Source organism: Aaosphaeria arxii (assembly GCF_010015735.1).
Source record: "Aaosphaeria arxii CBS 175.79 unplaced genomic scaffold BU24scaffold_1, whole genome shotgun sequence".
In the NCBI taxonomy this organism is placed as follows: domain Eukaryota; kingdom Fungi; phylum Ascomycota; class Dothideomycetes; order Pleosporales; genus Aaosphaeria; species Aaosphaeria arxii.
In genome coordinates, this window is record NW_022983474.1 from 5363101 (window position 1) to 5376679 (window position 13579).

The 13579-nt window shown below is 50.2% G+C and overlaps 6 protein-coding genes across 6 annotated transcripts; 3 read left to right on the plus strand and 3 right to left on the minus strand.

The window, feature by feature from the left end:
• Window positions 1-1089: 1089 nt before the first annotated feature.
• BU24DRAFT_405186 (class I glutamine amidotransferase-like protein) lies at window positions 1090-2083 on the minus strand (the record flags this gene model as incomplete). Its single annotated transcript, XM_033525690.1, has 2 exons — window positions 1090-1856; window positions 1942-2083. The coding sequence occupies 2 exons, from the start codon at window positions 2081-2083 to the stop codon at window positions 1090-1092; spliced, it is 909 nt and encodes a 302-aa protein (XP_033390649.1).
• Window positions 2084-2349: 266 nt separating this feature from the next.
• Window positions 2350-2959, plus strand: BU24DRAFT_417955 (uncharacterized protein). Its single transcript, XM_033526854.1, has one exon. It carries the CDS (start codon window positions 2642-2644, stop codon window positions 2894-2896), a length of 255 nt encoding a protein of 84 aa, XP_033390650.1. The 5' UTR covers window positions 2350-2641; the 3' UTR covers window positions 2897-2959.
• Window positions 2960-4156: 1197 nt separating this feature from the next.
• Window positions 4157-4892, plus strand: BU24DRAFT_42358 (uncharacterized protein). Its single transcript, XM_033528289.1, has one exon. The coding sequence runs from the start codon at window positions 4298-4300 to the stop codon at window positions 4775-4777; it is 480 nt and encodes a 159-aa protein (XP_033390651.1). The 5' UTR covers window positions 4157-4297; the 3' UTR covers window positions 4778-4892.
• Window positions 4893-5148: 256 nt separating this feature from the next.
• Window positions 5149-5869, minus strand: BU24DRAFT_417957 (uncharacterized protein). Its single transcript, XM_033526855.1, has 2 exons — window positions 5321-5869; window positions 5149-5259 (listed from the first exon to the last, which is right to left on the minus strand). The coding sequence occupies exon 1, from the start codon at window positions 5851-5853 to the stop codon at window positions 5611-5613; it is 243 nt and encodes an 80-aa protein (XP_033390652.1). The 5' UTR covers window positions 5854-5869; the 3' UTR covers window positions 5149-5259; window positions 5321-5610.
• Window positions 5870-6418: 549 nt separating this feature from the next.
• Window positions 6419-7385, minus strand: BU24DRAFT_42362 (uncharacterized protein). The gene has a single exon (XM_033528299.1). The coding sequence runs from the start codon at window positions 7170-7172 to the stop codon at window positions 6651-6653; it is 522 nt and encodes a 173-aa protein (XP_033390653.1). The 5' UTR covers window positions 7173-7385; the 3' UTR covers window positions 6419-6650.
• Window positions 7386-10232: 2847 nt separating this feature from the next.
• BU24DRAFT_42540 (uncharacterized protein) lies at window positions 10233-10868 on the plus strand. Its single transcript, XM_033528730.1, has one exon. The coding sequence runs from the start codon at window positions 10334-10336 to the stop codon at window positions 10715-10717; it is 384 nt and encodes a 127-aa protein (XP_033390654.1). The 5' UTR covers window positions 10233-10333; the 3' UTR covers window positions 10718-10868.
• Window positions 10869-13579: the final 2711 nt, after the last annotated feature.

Consider the following 13579-nt stretch of genomic DNA (forward strand, 5'->3'; position numbering starts at 1 on the left):
CATCTACATGACATTGTTTCTGTTTGTGTTTTTACAGATTTGGTCATCGTCGTAGGTTCTTGCATGGCATGGCATGGTATGGTATGCTATACTACGCACATCGCACTCTGCTACGTTTCTAATATCTTTCAATCCCACCACAAAACAAAAGAAAAAAAACACTGAACATGAGAACATTAACCCTACATAAAAGCATGCCCACACGCGCGCGCGCATACACATAGAGAAACAAACACACACACATGGACACGAAACCACAGCAATCAACATTAAGCAGTATCTGTAGGCACCTTTATTTTTCTTTTTAGGATGAGCAGAGCGTTAAGGGATACACATCTTCTCTCTCGCCTTCTGTGCGACCGAATTGGTGACTTTTGGTATATTGTTGCTATAGTATAGTATGGTACAGTGTAGGATACAAGACTACAAGTAAAACATGGATAGGGCGGTGGGATGTTTTGCGATGCGGAATAGTTAATGATGCCAACTACATGCATGAATGCATGCAAGTCATTTCGTCCAAGAAGGGAAAACATGTCGACCCCCAGAGTTGGTTCGGATGAGATGGACGCACGTGGGCTGCAAGATCGTACTCCGAGACCCTGTTTTTCCTTTTTTTTCTTGTTAATTGTTGTAGGGAATCCGCGGGCGACGGTAGTGTGTTTGTGTTGTGTGGTGTGTTGCATTATTGTGTCGCGTGGTGGTGAGGTAGTGAGTGAGCCTTTTTTCTTTGATATGAGGTATTTGTTTTAGTGTGGAGTCCTGTCTAGTGCATCAATCGTATTTATGGTGCGCGTCTCGTCTGCATGTGCATCTCTCCGCGTGCACGATCCATTCGTTCTACAATAATAAGTGGAACGGAACATCACAGGCAGAGGACAAATTTGTTTTCTGTTTTACATTTCGTGAAATTCATTGGTTTAGGTTTACATATCATCGTTTCAGTTGCACGCTAGTCTCATGCGTCCCGCGTCCCTCGTCCCTGATCCAAAATATCGGTCGAGTATCTCATTCCCATATCCATCGCTGGAAAGCTACGCACCCTGTCTAATACATGATGCTGCTGATTCATCTTCCACAAAACTCCGTCTAGACGTCAATGGCATCGACGGTAACACCCTTGACCCAGGTATACTGCATGGATCGGGCGACCTCGAGAGCCGACTCGTGAGAAACAAGGGAACCTACTAGATACAGGGAAGCATCCAGACCAGCTGTGACACCTCCGGTGGTGATAACGCGCATGCCACCGAGAGGAAGAGCAGCACGGCGAGCGACGGACTCGCGACGGCGGGACTCCTTCCAGGCGTTGCTACCCTTGCGGGCGATAGACTTCCTACGACCGTGCTGGGTGTTGGGACCCTCAGTAGCACCGGTACGGGACTTCTTGGTAATGTATGGGTTCTCGTCTGGGTTCTCACCGAGATCGAAGCGGGCGTTGTTGACGACGTAGCGCTCCTCCATGACGTCGGTACGCATGGACATGTCGCGGGTCGACGCGTCCTGGCAGATGGTCTCGAGACGAGGATAGTAGTCAGGGTGGGTGGTGGCAGCGAGACCCTCGAGAAGACCCTGGCGACCGAGGAGGAGGGAGCCGGTATCAATGGCAAGAATGGTGCGCTCTTTGGCAGGGTTCTTCTCCTGAAGTTCGACGTACTTCGAGAGGATGCTAAGAGGCTCTGCCTTCTTGTCAAGGACGTCAAAGACACCCTCGCCGCCGGGGACGATGATGACATCGAAATCCTCCAGCTCGTCGTTGGCGTCGTCGTAGTCCATATCAGCCTTGATGGTAAGGCCCTGGACGGAGGTCATGGCAGCCGCGGTGCCTACGAATTGGCATTCGAAGCCTTTGGTAGCTGCGGGGTTCGAGTCAGCAATGGATCAATGTAGAATTGGCGGGGCAGGAACGGCAGAAAGAGTTGGAAGAGAGGGGAAACATACATTTATCTTTGGGGTCGTGGAGGGAGCGATTGAGGACCTCGAGAGGACCAGCAACGTCGAGGGTGTTGTAGTTGGGGTAGAGAGCGAAGAGCACCTTGACGACCTCGATGGGGCCGTCGGTGTTGTCAGCAATTGCACTCATCTTGACGGTATTGATTTGTTGTTGTGACGGGTTGGCGTTGGCTTGGAATGTTGAAGGATGATGAAGGTGCGTGGATGAGGATTGGAAGTTGAAGAAGGATGAAGTTGTGAGTTGTTGTTGATGGAAAAAGGAAGAAGAAGTGGTGTGAGATGAAGGTGGAGTGAGACAGAGGAAGGGGTGGGTTTATAAGTAGGTAGGGATGGGATGGGGAGGAGGAGGGGGTTAATAAAGAAGACGAGTGAAGGGAAGCCAGTGCGAGTGCGAGGGGGTTCTTGAGTGTCTGAGTGAGTCTTAGTGCCATGTTGTGTTGCCCATTTCTGCCATGGGGAGTGCGGGGAAGCTCTCGTCCTTTGGCGGTGATAGGCTGATTCGTTCAATCACCAGGTACTTACATCACATAGCTCACTAGCACGGAGGGACATGTACTCGTACCTCGACGGGCGATGAATAAGAAAGACTACGCGCAAATCACGATCAATCAGTCATTTCACCCGTTCCCTAGTCCCATCGAATCAATTGAAAGATCTTGATTCATTTTAAGATCAGATCCATGTCTCCATGTCCCAATTACTCGCATTGTTGGGGGTATTTTGCATCGATGAATGTGCATTCCGAGCTGTCCAAGGCATGACGACGGAACGGAACAGCTTCAGTGACAGGGGAGGGGGAGCAGTAAAGCTGGGGAAGTGGGTCTCTCTGGAAGGCAGGAGCGGGGCATCGACCCCACCCGCACCTGCCTCATGGAATCCACTCCCCTACAAAGGTACCTCAATCACTCTCATTCACCATCGTCGACGTGAAGTGAAAGAATAAAGTGAAACAAGTTCATTCAATCATCACCAGAAGTGTTTCGAAGTTCAAACTCAAGCAGGGAGTACGACCAGGGAGGAGCGATGGGAGAGGAACGAATGATTCAAATGCTACGAGGTAGGGTCGGTCCACCTACCCAGTCACGCAGTCGGTCCCACCCGAAGTAGAGGATCATCACCTGAGGACATTCCAGATTCGCTCTTCGCTCTTCGCTCTCCTGAGGGTCACGCGCAGATGATACGGAGTACCTATGTACTTCTACTCCACTCCGCAAGTACTTCCTCTCTTACTCTTGCTGCAAGTATTCGTAATTCGCATCCATGCTGATACTCGAAGCAATTACTCTGTACCTCATATGGCTGTGCAGATAATGGTCCCAATAATCCCAAATGATTCCACTTGATGTCCTTTCGGGAAATCCTTCGAACGATGGTAGTACGTCACCCTTCATCTATTTCCCACCTTCCTTACCCCTCACTACTGCACCTTCTCCCATCCCCTCCGATCTGTCTCCACTCTCTAAGAGACTACTACAGTGCACACGTGACCATATCTCTTCTCATCAAATGAAGGCATAACTTCGGCCGGTAGAGAGACTGACTTCCCCGACCAATGAGCCTCCGCGGTTCCTGTAGCACGACACCATTCGAGGTACCCACATCACCACACCACAACCACTTCAACTGTCTGCACCTCTGCTTGTCTTCATACAATGGTGGTGATACAAAGACGCGACAACCACTGTATCTAGGTATCTATCGACCACCACAACTGTACGGAGTAATTGGTCCACCCCGACTGACTCACCATATCATTGCTACCACATGAGAAACAAGACTGTCGTTCATTGCAACACGTCTTCAATGTCTTTTAATGTAATCTAGACTAGGGCTCTACATGCTATTTGAAACTTCTCCACACTTGCCATTGCCATTGACACTATCTTCACACATAGAAACAACAAATAATGAACAACACAAGCCATACCTTTCCCAAGCAACCCAGCCCACTTCCATGCTATGCCAATCTCCCCTCTGGCCATGTCAAGTTGACTACATTTGCATATCATCAACGTGTACGACCATCCATATGTACAAATGCAGCCAAATCTCCCCCTCCTAGCTGCTACACCCCGTCACACAATTAGAATCCTTTTCACCTACCTAGTCAACCGCCAGCTCGTCTCCTTACTTGGACCCGACAGCGCGTATCTGCGATGGCATTCCCGAGAGGCGGAAGCGGAAGCGTCTAGACCTCCTCGCGCTATGTATGCATGTACCCGTACCCGTACCGTACATCGCAGCTAGCGTAGATGGGAAGGACACATGGGCAGTCTAGGGCGGGCGAGACGTGCATGTATCAAACACTTCGAGAGTATGAGGAGGATGAGATAGAATTGAATGCATGTTTGGTAGTGTTTTTGGGTTGGAACTGTGTTTTGTATGGCCTCGAGATGGTGGTGTCTCCCATGTGCCTTCGTTGAGGTTCTTTTACGTTGGCTACATGCGTGAGAGGCAATGGGGAACAGAAGATATCTTGAATCTCCTCCTATTCATTCAATCTTTTGTTCAAAGACCTGGAAACCCCACGAGCGTGACAATTTCCCGTGGATGCAATTCCTACCACAAAGCGTCGCCCCATGAAAAGGAAAGAGAGACAACTTTGAACATGCACCTTCTTTTCATTTCCTTGATAGGTAGTAGGTACTCAATCTTTCCCTTCAAAACGTGTATTTTCATCTATCGCAGACATTACGACGATGTAAAGTTTCGATTCTTTTTCCCTTTTCTCTTTGCCGTTTGTTTCATTTTTCCGTTTTCTTTTTCGAATCTTGCATTTGGTTTGCTTTTTCTTGATCCTCCGATCCTGCAATCCTTTTATTGACTACCATCATCACATATCATAATCCCATTATATCATTCATTAGGTACCCAAGTGACCAACTCTATACGCCGCAGCCACAGTCGTATCCGAAATCCTTCCGGTTCAAAAAGCAAAAAGTGACCTCGTCCCTCGAAAACAACCCATCCCACAACCTCACCAACCTCCCCACCAATCCCCAACCCAGTAGCACAAAAAGGATTCACGACCATCAACCCCTCGACCAACCCACCTTACCAATCCCAATCCCAATCGTCCCACCTAGCCCACGGCAACCGGCCGCTCCCGCACCCGCGTCCGTGCCCGCGCCCCCTTCCCCCATTGTAGGTAACATACACAGTACAATAGCCAGAAGAAACATGAAACATACCTTCCTCCCCCTGGCATCTCCCCATCCCGTCCTCCGGTCCCTCGTCACGATATCAAAGCGTCAGTGGACCGTGCCGTGCTTCTTCCATCACTCACTCACATGTAGGGGATACGAGCTGCCCCGTCAGTCAGTCACTTACTTGAATTGAATTATCTATCTATAGCTCGCACGCGTACCTATAGCACACCTTACATATGTAGGGTCCAGGGGCAAAGCAACGCACAGCAGATGGGGAAATAAAAAACGAAACGACGAAAGAAACCCACCACCCAACCGGATTCCCACGGCATGTCGTGTGTCGAGCAACAGGGAAGGAAGGGGGGGAGGGAGGGAAGAAGAGCCCGAATCGGGATGCGTCCCGCGTGCCCCGCGGACTGGGCGTGTGCTTCTGCTTCGGGGGTGTGGGATGTCGTTTTCTTTTTTGAAGAGGTGGTGGTGAATTGGCGGTATGACAAGCAGTGCCTACCTATATGGCGGGAGAATGCTGTGTAGACTGGGCAGCGTTGGGCGGGTGCTGTTGTGTGTTGCTGTTGTTGTTCGAGTGCACGGGTGGAGGGAGGGAGCGGGTGGGTAGGTGGGTTGATGACGGGTCCCGCGGCCATGGTATTGGGACTGCTCGGGACGGACGTGTCGGCGGTATTATTGTTGACGTTGGGTTTTTGTCGGGTTGGGTCGTTTGGGCGGTGGGAGAAGGGTAGTTAGAGGTCATTGCGCGGGTGTGTGTCTGTGTCTGTGTCTGTGTCGCGCGGTCTCTTGTGATATCGGGGCGAGCAGACGGGTGGCTGCGTTTGAGGGATGGAAGAGACGTTGTTTCGGTAGCGAATGGTTCGTCGAGCTAGGAGACAGATGCACGTCGGGGGGGAATTATGGGGTCATGGTGGATAACGCGGGACAAAAGGGAGAGGAAATGGGAAGAAGAACGAGGGAGAGAAAGAAAAAGGAATTGATTGATTCGTGAATGTGGTTTCGCTGCAATATCCTTCGTATCCATATCCATTAGATGTCGATTTCGCCAATTCGCCGCACGCAACACCAAACCCATCCTTTTTTGGAAATGCCTCAAGAACAATATGCTAGTTTCCTTTTCCCCCTTCCAGAATAAACGCCAAACAAATGAGATGAATTGTATAGAAATGAAGCAACGTAGTCGAATGTTGAAATGTGAGGGGCAATCCTGCAAGAGCCTTTGAGAAATCCAACACTAGATCGATCCGCGAGCTGCCCTTCTTCTACCCCGAATGTGATTATTTCGTGTCTATTCCTTGCACTCCACGGTGAAGCATTATTGCCGGCGGTATTGAGCTTCTGCCATCGAAACAATGCTTCCAAAATGTGCGAGGTAAGTAGCTTCTCACAAGCCGACATCTCCCTGGCCAGCGGAACTTCGGGCCGCAGGCGAGCTGCAGAGATGGTGCCCAACGTAGCTGCTCGCACTTTTCCTCGATAGATGTTGAACCACACATACTTGTTGAAGTGAGATAAGTTGGATGAAGCCACATCGCCTTCTCAGCTCCATATCTCTCGGTCCTGCTTTGTCTGTGGCGTTATCTGTCTCTTGAAATGCATGGGTGAATCCTTAAAGTCGCTATCGCTGGAGGGAGGCCCATTCATATCGATGGCGGGGAAATCGCCGAGCTTGCTTTCGAGCATCTGAAAGTCCTGACTGTACGTCTTCGACGGGACAGCGTCGATGCCAACCTGCAACGAGGACACGTCGATGGGAAGGGGCACTGGCAACGAGATGTCCTCCTTCGGTCTCTGTACGAAATAGGCACCGTCTTTCATGTCATTCGGATTCTGCACCCGTTGGATTCCTGGATCAGCGAAACGCTCCGCCAGGATCTTGCGTAGCACTCGTTCCACTTGCTCGTCGGACGGTCCCTGCCAGGCTTGCCGGTCCTCGAGATAGGATATTCGCTGGTGTAGTGCTCGGAAAGCTTGTTCGCTTCGATGCATAAACTCCTTGTACCAATTGGCGATCTGCTGGAACGAGTCGTTTATCCTTTGGAGTTGGTAGTTCCAGGACATCTTGAGCGGATGTGATAGTGTTTCCGGTGCGTTAGAGCCAGACAGACAGAGATTTATGTACGCAAGCGGTGCTAATACTACACGCGGGGCGTGCTGTAGCCCAGTCCAGTCCGTGTAGAGGTGCCCGAGTGGTGGGTAGTGATAGAAGACGAAGAGCACGCCAGAGCTAGAGTGGTCAAGAAGTTTGATTGGGGTAAGGAAGACTGATAAAGGTTTCAAACGGGATGGTAATCCGGGCAAGTGGTACCTCAGCGAGTCTCAGTAGGTATGCACGTAAGCCTTGCTGGAAGGGCAATGGAATTCCGGAGTGCTGGGGTTTGCATTCAAAACGAGTTAGGACCGTCAAGTCAGTATTAGCGTGGGACACGGCAGTAGAATGATATCGAGCATCGAGGCATCGAAACGTGGACAAAGGTGATTAAGATATGGCGGATGGCTGGCTCAGCACGGGCACCAGAGGGAGGGGGAGACTAGTATCTTTCGTTGCATCATCGAGATGGGCCATGGGCGGCAATGGCGTGGCAAGCCGATGGGCAACCTACGCAGATTACAGGACGGTACAGGAAGCCTGCAGTGTTGGACAGGCTGGACAGTGCTACGACCCGGGGCCAAGAGGCTACAGCAAGTCAGATGAAGCGAACAATTCGAGGGAATGCAGGGAAAGAGATAATTGAGCAGCAATACAAGCAATCTGAGAGGTCCGTTGGAGAAAAAGGCGGGTAAATCCAACCGTGCAAAATGCGTGGATCGACAGGGCTAGCAACCAGTGAGTATCGCGACTCGGACTGCAGTATTCAGGCGAAGAGGATGAGGGCCATGCCACCACTATGGCTATGGTGGAACTGCTTCCCAATCCCTCCACGCCTAGGTACAGCTCGATGCAATACAATGCACTTACAGCTACAACGTCCATATGGAGCAGAGGTGGCTCCGTCTAGTCTCGATCGGGCAAAGTAGAGGTGCAAGAGTGAATTCAGAGCCTTGGGAGGTCCAGGGGGCGTCTACACGGATCCACCAACGTACGACCTCAGTGATTTGCTGGGGCACTGGGAGTCGGCAACGTCCAACACATGTATGCAATTGGACGGTCTAGGGTGGTTAGAACGAAACGAGACAAGAGGATACACAACGAAGCGATAGCTGGGTAGACCGTGGCCCATAGACGGGAGGGGGAGAGGGCGAGGGCGTGCACCACATGCACATACGCACAAGCAACAGGCACAAGCAAGCCCATGTCCTGCGAGCAACCAAGTACGGCATCGCGGGCTGCGGATGCAGCTTCCGCGAGGTGGGTGTATGTTACATGCGTGAGAAAAGATGGGTGTAGGTGTGGGTGTGGGTGTGTAGCCAGTGGAGGTACTGTGTATGTGTGTGGGTGGGTATGTCTGGGGTTCATTTAATAACTAATAAGATGTATGCTAATTTTGGTGTAACTCAATGAAAGAGGAGTACGGAGTACATACTATAGGTACGTACAGTAATACTCCGTACACATAAGAGAGGAACAGGCAAAGGGAGAGAAAGAGAAGAGAAGATGGTGGAGTGGATCTGGATTGGATAGGAGAGACGACATGAGTGCACAAAAGGGGTTTAGTCTGGCCCTCCTCTCAATGGATCTTCTTTTCACCCTCTGACTACTACCCAGGCATACCCAGGTACAGAGAGGAGGCGTCTCTTCCAATCTCTTCTCTTTCCTATCCTCGATTCTCAATTCTGATCCATTATCCCGTACTCCGTACTTCGATACTGTATGGATGCACACCACCTCATATCAGCAAGGTATAGGCATGCACGGCGCATTCATGCACGCACGTATACATAATTGATTTGTATGTACATGTGCGTGCTCCATGTGCAGACCGTATACTTACAGAGCAATTATCTGCTTGTACATACCTACACAGTACTCCGTACTGTGCACCAGTAGCTACGATACGGTGTAAACTCTCTTCCAGATGCAAGCGTTCAAGCCACCGGCGATCGGACTACCCGGCCCCCTTAGTGGCCATAACGCGACCAGCACCCATTCCTTCGCCTGATAGACTTGTGTGGTTTTAGCCAGGGTTTCCGAGGTCAATCTCAACTCGCCTGTCTTGTCGTTGCGTCAGGTTTTCAGCTCCTTCGGAAATGAATGTAGGCATGAGACATTAGAGCCCGACAATTCGCCAACAAATTACTATATTCAACAATGAAGTTTGCCATCATGGCCACCCAGCCAGCCAGCCGGCCCACGACTGTTCTCACCGTGCACAAGTCACAAGTTCGTTCCTCCATGAGTCGAGGCGAAGCCTTTTAGTGCCGACGCGCTTGATCGGGAGGTGTTCCTATTGAGTGCTGGACTTCTGGCTTTGGTCCCTGATCGGTGAAGTCGATGCAGCCGCTATCCAGCGCCAAAGCCAACGTTCGCCAGCGATCAGCATCATCCAGCGACAACACCTGTTCCTTCCGGACCCTTGCCGAATCAGGTCCTGAGTCTTGACGTCTAGACATTGCGAGCTCAGTAAGCTACGAGTTAGGCTCGTCTCGCTTCCTCCCTAATCGAGCACTGGAAGTGTGCTTGACTCGCTGTCTCATTGCTCTCTTCCTGGGGCCTCTGTATGTCATGCAGCATCGTGCCACGCTGCGGTCTGGTGGCTCCTCGTGCAAATAGAACCGACCAAACACTCTGGAGTGGTAACAGTCACCAGTGTAAGCGTCCGAAGATGCACATGCAAACCTGGACACATGATCTCCGAGGCAGTTGTTGTCCTAGAACATGTCTCGAATGCAGTGCTTCTTCTACATCCACGATCCTGAATACATGTTCGAGCATATACCGTGCTTCCTCTACACCGCACAAACGCGTACAAGTTCGCTCTGCAGACCGCCCTTCAGTCAGTCAGCCAGTCCAGTCCGGGCCCAATCTCATGACTTCCCCCAATCAGGCCTTGCTGCAACGCGTACAATGGACCTATATCTAGATGACTCAATGAGATCTCAGCGTCATTACCAGCCAACTGCGTATTCTCTTGGACTACAGTCCATGACGACCTTGAATGCAAAGGCGTATTGAGATCCTATCACGGTCACCCCAGTTATGCATCCATTCACGTCATGCCACATTATTTCGTTTACTGCGGCTCTATCACTAGTTTTTGGACCCTGGTCATGATGATTGGTCCATGCCTTTAAACTCTCCCGGGTGCGGCCGCCGTCTTGTCCACCAGACCCGTAGCTGGGCACGGCTCGTTTCCCCACTCTTCGCCTGCGGGAGCAGTGGTTTCATCCAATGTGCTTTCAATTGGTGCCGCACGGGTGGATCTGTTCTACCTAGCACGTTGCTTCCTTCGAAGCATATCCGTGTGCCTATTCTATCTTTGCCCATTCGGTACCACATGCACAATCTCTTCCCCACATCTGATTGCAAGCAGATCGGCGCCATTGCTAGGAACAAGACATGTACCTATAGGCTATGCCTAACAACAAACCCCAGCGAACCGATCCCCAATTCAATAAATGCACTGATTAGGTTCAACCGCTGCATGGTCCTAGCGATATCGTGCTGATGCAATACGCGATAGGATGGGATTCTAGGCATTGATGTGAGATTATTCCGTAGGAATCCCTTAGCCATTTCTGTGGCTGCGTCCGAACAAAGGTTTGGCGAAGGTCATGCGCAATATGATGCTAGGAAACGGCAAGTTTCGGTATGGCGAATGTGCTGGCATGTAATATGTGCCACTGTTAAGGCCTCATGCGGTGAAAACACTAGGGGAAGCGGCTTGCCGCTTGTGACAATGAACGAGTCATTGAACCGATTTCACCGTTCCTGAAGTGAAACGTTTCTATTAATTTCCTCGAGGATTCAGATGTCGCCCTGTACTACAAATGTGAAGAAGTGGAGTCCGGGAATAGCTGGTTGTAAGATCGCATCATATGCGCTTGCCAAACTAACTAGCTTTTGGGGCGTCCAAGTCCGTAACGTAGGTGATAGGGAGATTGGAAATGGCAGCCGTAGCAGCTTCCAGCTAAGTGTTTACTCTGATTGTCTGCTTCCTGTTCATAGATGTCCTCTGGCTGGAATCACCGAGACGTCAATTCACAAAGCAACTGTATCGCACGAGTCGGAATCCTCCATTCGTCCTGTCGCCGCATCCTCAGAGCTATATCAAAACCTTGCCTCATGATATTTGATTCAACTCGGCGGGTATGAAAACTGGAGATGTCTGGATCATTCGTGGTGTACCTACACGACAATGTAGACAACAACCGACGATTTCAGGCAACCTAGCAACCTAGCAATTGATAGAGACTAATCAGATCACAGCATCTCATATTAAGTCGCTAGTCATGGATTATTTTCTTAAAGCTAGGCATTGTTATTCACCCCCACGCGTCCAGGATACTTAGGCATTGACCTCCTCTGCCACAAGGTTTCGTTGTCTTGCGAGATGCGAGCCGCGACCCCTTTCAGTTCAATGATAGAGAGTGCAAGAACTGTTGAGCACTACTGTGTATTCTACTACTAGAGATCTTCTTCCAACGACACAATCACCACCGGTCGTGCCAGGTAAGAGCGCAGCACCGTCTTTGGCAGGAGCAAAATATACCATCTACTAGTTGCGTCCTGGCGCTGCTGTGAGCCATACCGATTCATCCCAACCATTCGTAATAAGCGCCATCACCATTAGACATGCACAGTTTTTCTTAGACATGCACAGTTTTTCTTGCAGGCATATCAAAAAAATCAGGCAATGTTCCCACCACTGAGATGAAGCTATGCTTCCGCTACCGGAGGCATTGTCCTCCAGGGCCAATACAAACTGATGAATGGTTTTGAATTTCACTTGTTGGGCCATCACATCCAACATTAACAGAATCCGCAATCCTGATTTGGTCATTCCTGCATTCTTTCTTAACATGAAAGATTGAAATCTACTATATGCAGGCTTTCAGTCACGTTTCTTTCTAGAATCAGGCCACCGCGGATCAGGCCCTTCACAGCATCCTGCCGGCAAATGCCTGAAGCACACGTCGGAACGTTGCTGATCATGATCGGAACTTCCAACCTTCTTATGCATGGCTGCGCAGATTCAGTTAGATAGAACCGGTCAGTTGGGTCATTTGTCAGTTGCAGGTGTCTTGTCATGGTTTCTTTTGCAACTTTGACTCGCCACAACCACCATGCTGTCTACATTACAAAACCCAGAACGTGAACGTACATCCGCCGCTACCGCATACTCCTGTGCCTCTGGAGAATTCCGAAAATCAACGGAGTACAGCCCAAAACGCGGCTTGTCGCAATTTCACAGTGGTCAGCGTGTTCTAATTGTGTATCTACAGCCCATACCCTTGGTACTAGGGCGCTCGCCCATCGCCGATGTCTGACAGGTCGCCGCGTACAACGACCCAAAGTGGTACGATTTGAAGCTACTCGACACCGTTCAGAGACAAGCCATGATAGCACACCGAGTACATTTCGCGACAGATCGGCAGCTACACAGAGTATTGAATTCAGCCTGTAACAGCAACTACATACGCCTCTTTTCCTCCCCATGCGTGTGTTCCGCGGAGTGTCAAGAGGCAAAGAATTTCGGCCGAAAAAGGTATACTCATTATCTCGCCAGCAAGATATCTGTGAGTTTTGGTCGAATCATCTGCTTATACCAGAAATTGACTTCGTAATCATTCGTGAGAAACGAGTAAATCGAGATATATTCACCAATATCTGCAAGGGATGAAGGCATCCTGCAATTGACCGTCCATCCCGTCAGTTTGGTACGAGCACGATAACATTCGATGCAGTACGGAGCACACATGTAATACTCCTTAACTTGGCGCATTTCCCCCGAACATGTCCAGGGACCCGCGAAGGGGAGGCAAAGCAGGGACACTTGCAGCATTATTCCCACCACGGGCCCCTCCCCATCCAGTCAATTTGCTTGCGCACTGTCTCTCTTTCTCGCGGGAGGCCTGTCGTCAACACTCGCCCAGTCGGCAAGCGAGTCATGGCGGGTTGGGCAGCCGGGGCTGATCGGGGGTTGAGGGTGCCAGGGTCGCAATAATGGGAAAAAATACCTAATCACCTGTTTCGAAAATAGAAGTATTCTGTTCGACCGTGTTTACAATGTTTGGCGAATGATTCTACCGCAAGGATATTTTACATGGCGCGCCTGCCGCTGCAGGGTAAGGAGTCGCATTGTTGAATTGACATAGCAGGCCCAGCTAACTACTAGAGATACATACGTGTATGTTTCATAGTCCCAAGATTTCTTTGTCAGGAACGTCGAACATCTCAATGTCGGGCAAAGATGCCGAGCATATCAATCGACAGACTTTCTAGGTTCTCAGACATGCAGACATTTCAGACATGCAGACATTTCAGACATGCAGACATTTCAGACATGCAGACATTTCAGACATGCAGA

What these genes read in the sequence shown, in the direction of transcription:
- BU24DRAFT_417955 (XM_033526854.1), top strand. Translation starts at nt 2,642, where the DNA reads ATGTCCCAATTACTCGCATTGTTGGGGGTATTTTGCATCGATGAATGT.
- BU24DRAFT_42358 (XM_033528289.1), top strand. Translation starts at nt 4,298, where the DNA reads ATGTTTGGTAGTGTTTTTGGGTTGGAACTGTGTTTTGTATGGCCTCGA.
- BU24DRAFT_417957 (XM_033526855.1), bottom strand. Translation starts at nt 5,853, where the DNA reads ATGACCTCTAACTACCCTTCTCCCACCGCCCAAACGACCCAACCCGAC.
- BU24DRAFT_42362 (XM_033528299.1), bottom strand. Translation starts at nt 7,172, where the DNA reads ATGTCCTGGAACTACCAACTCCAAAGGATAAACGACTCGTTCCAGCAG.
- BU24DRAFT_42540 (XM_033528730.1), top strand. Translation starts at nt 10,334, where the DNA reads ATGCCTTTAAACTCTCCCGGGTGCGGCCGCCGTCTTGTCCACCAGACC.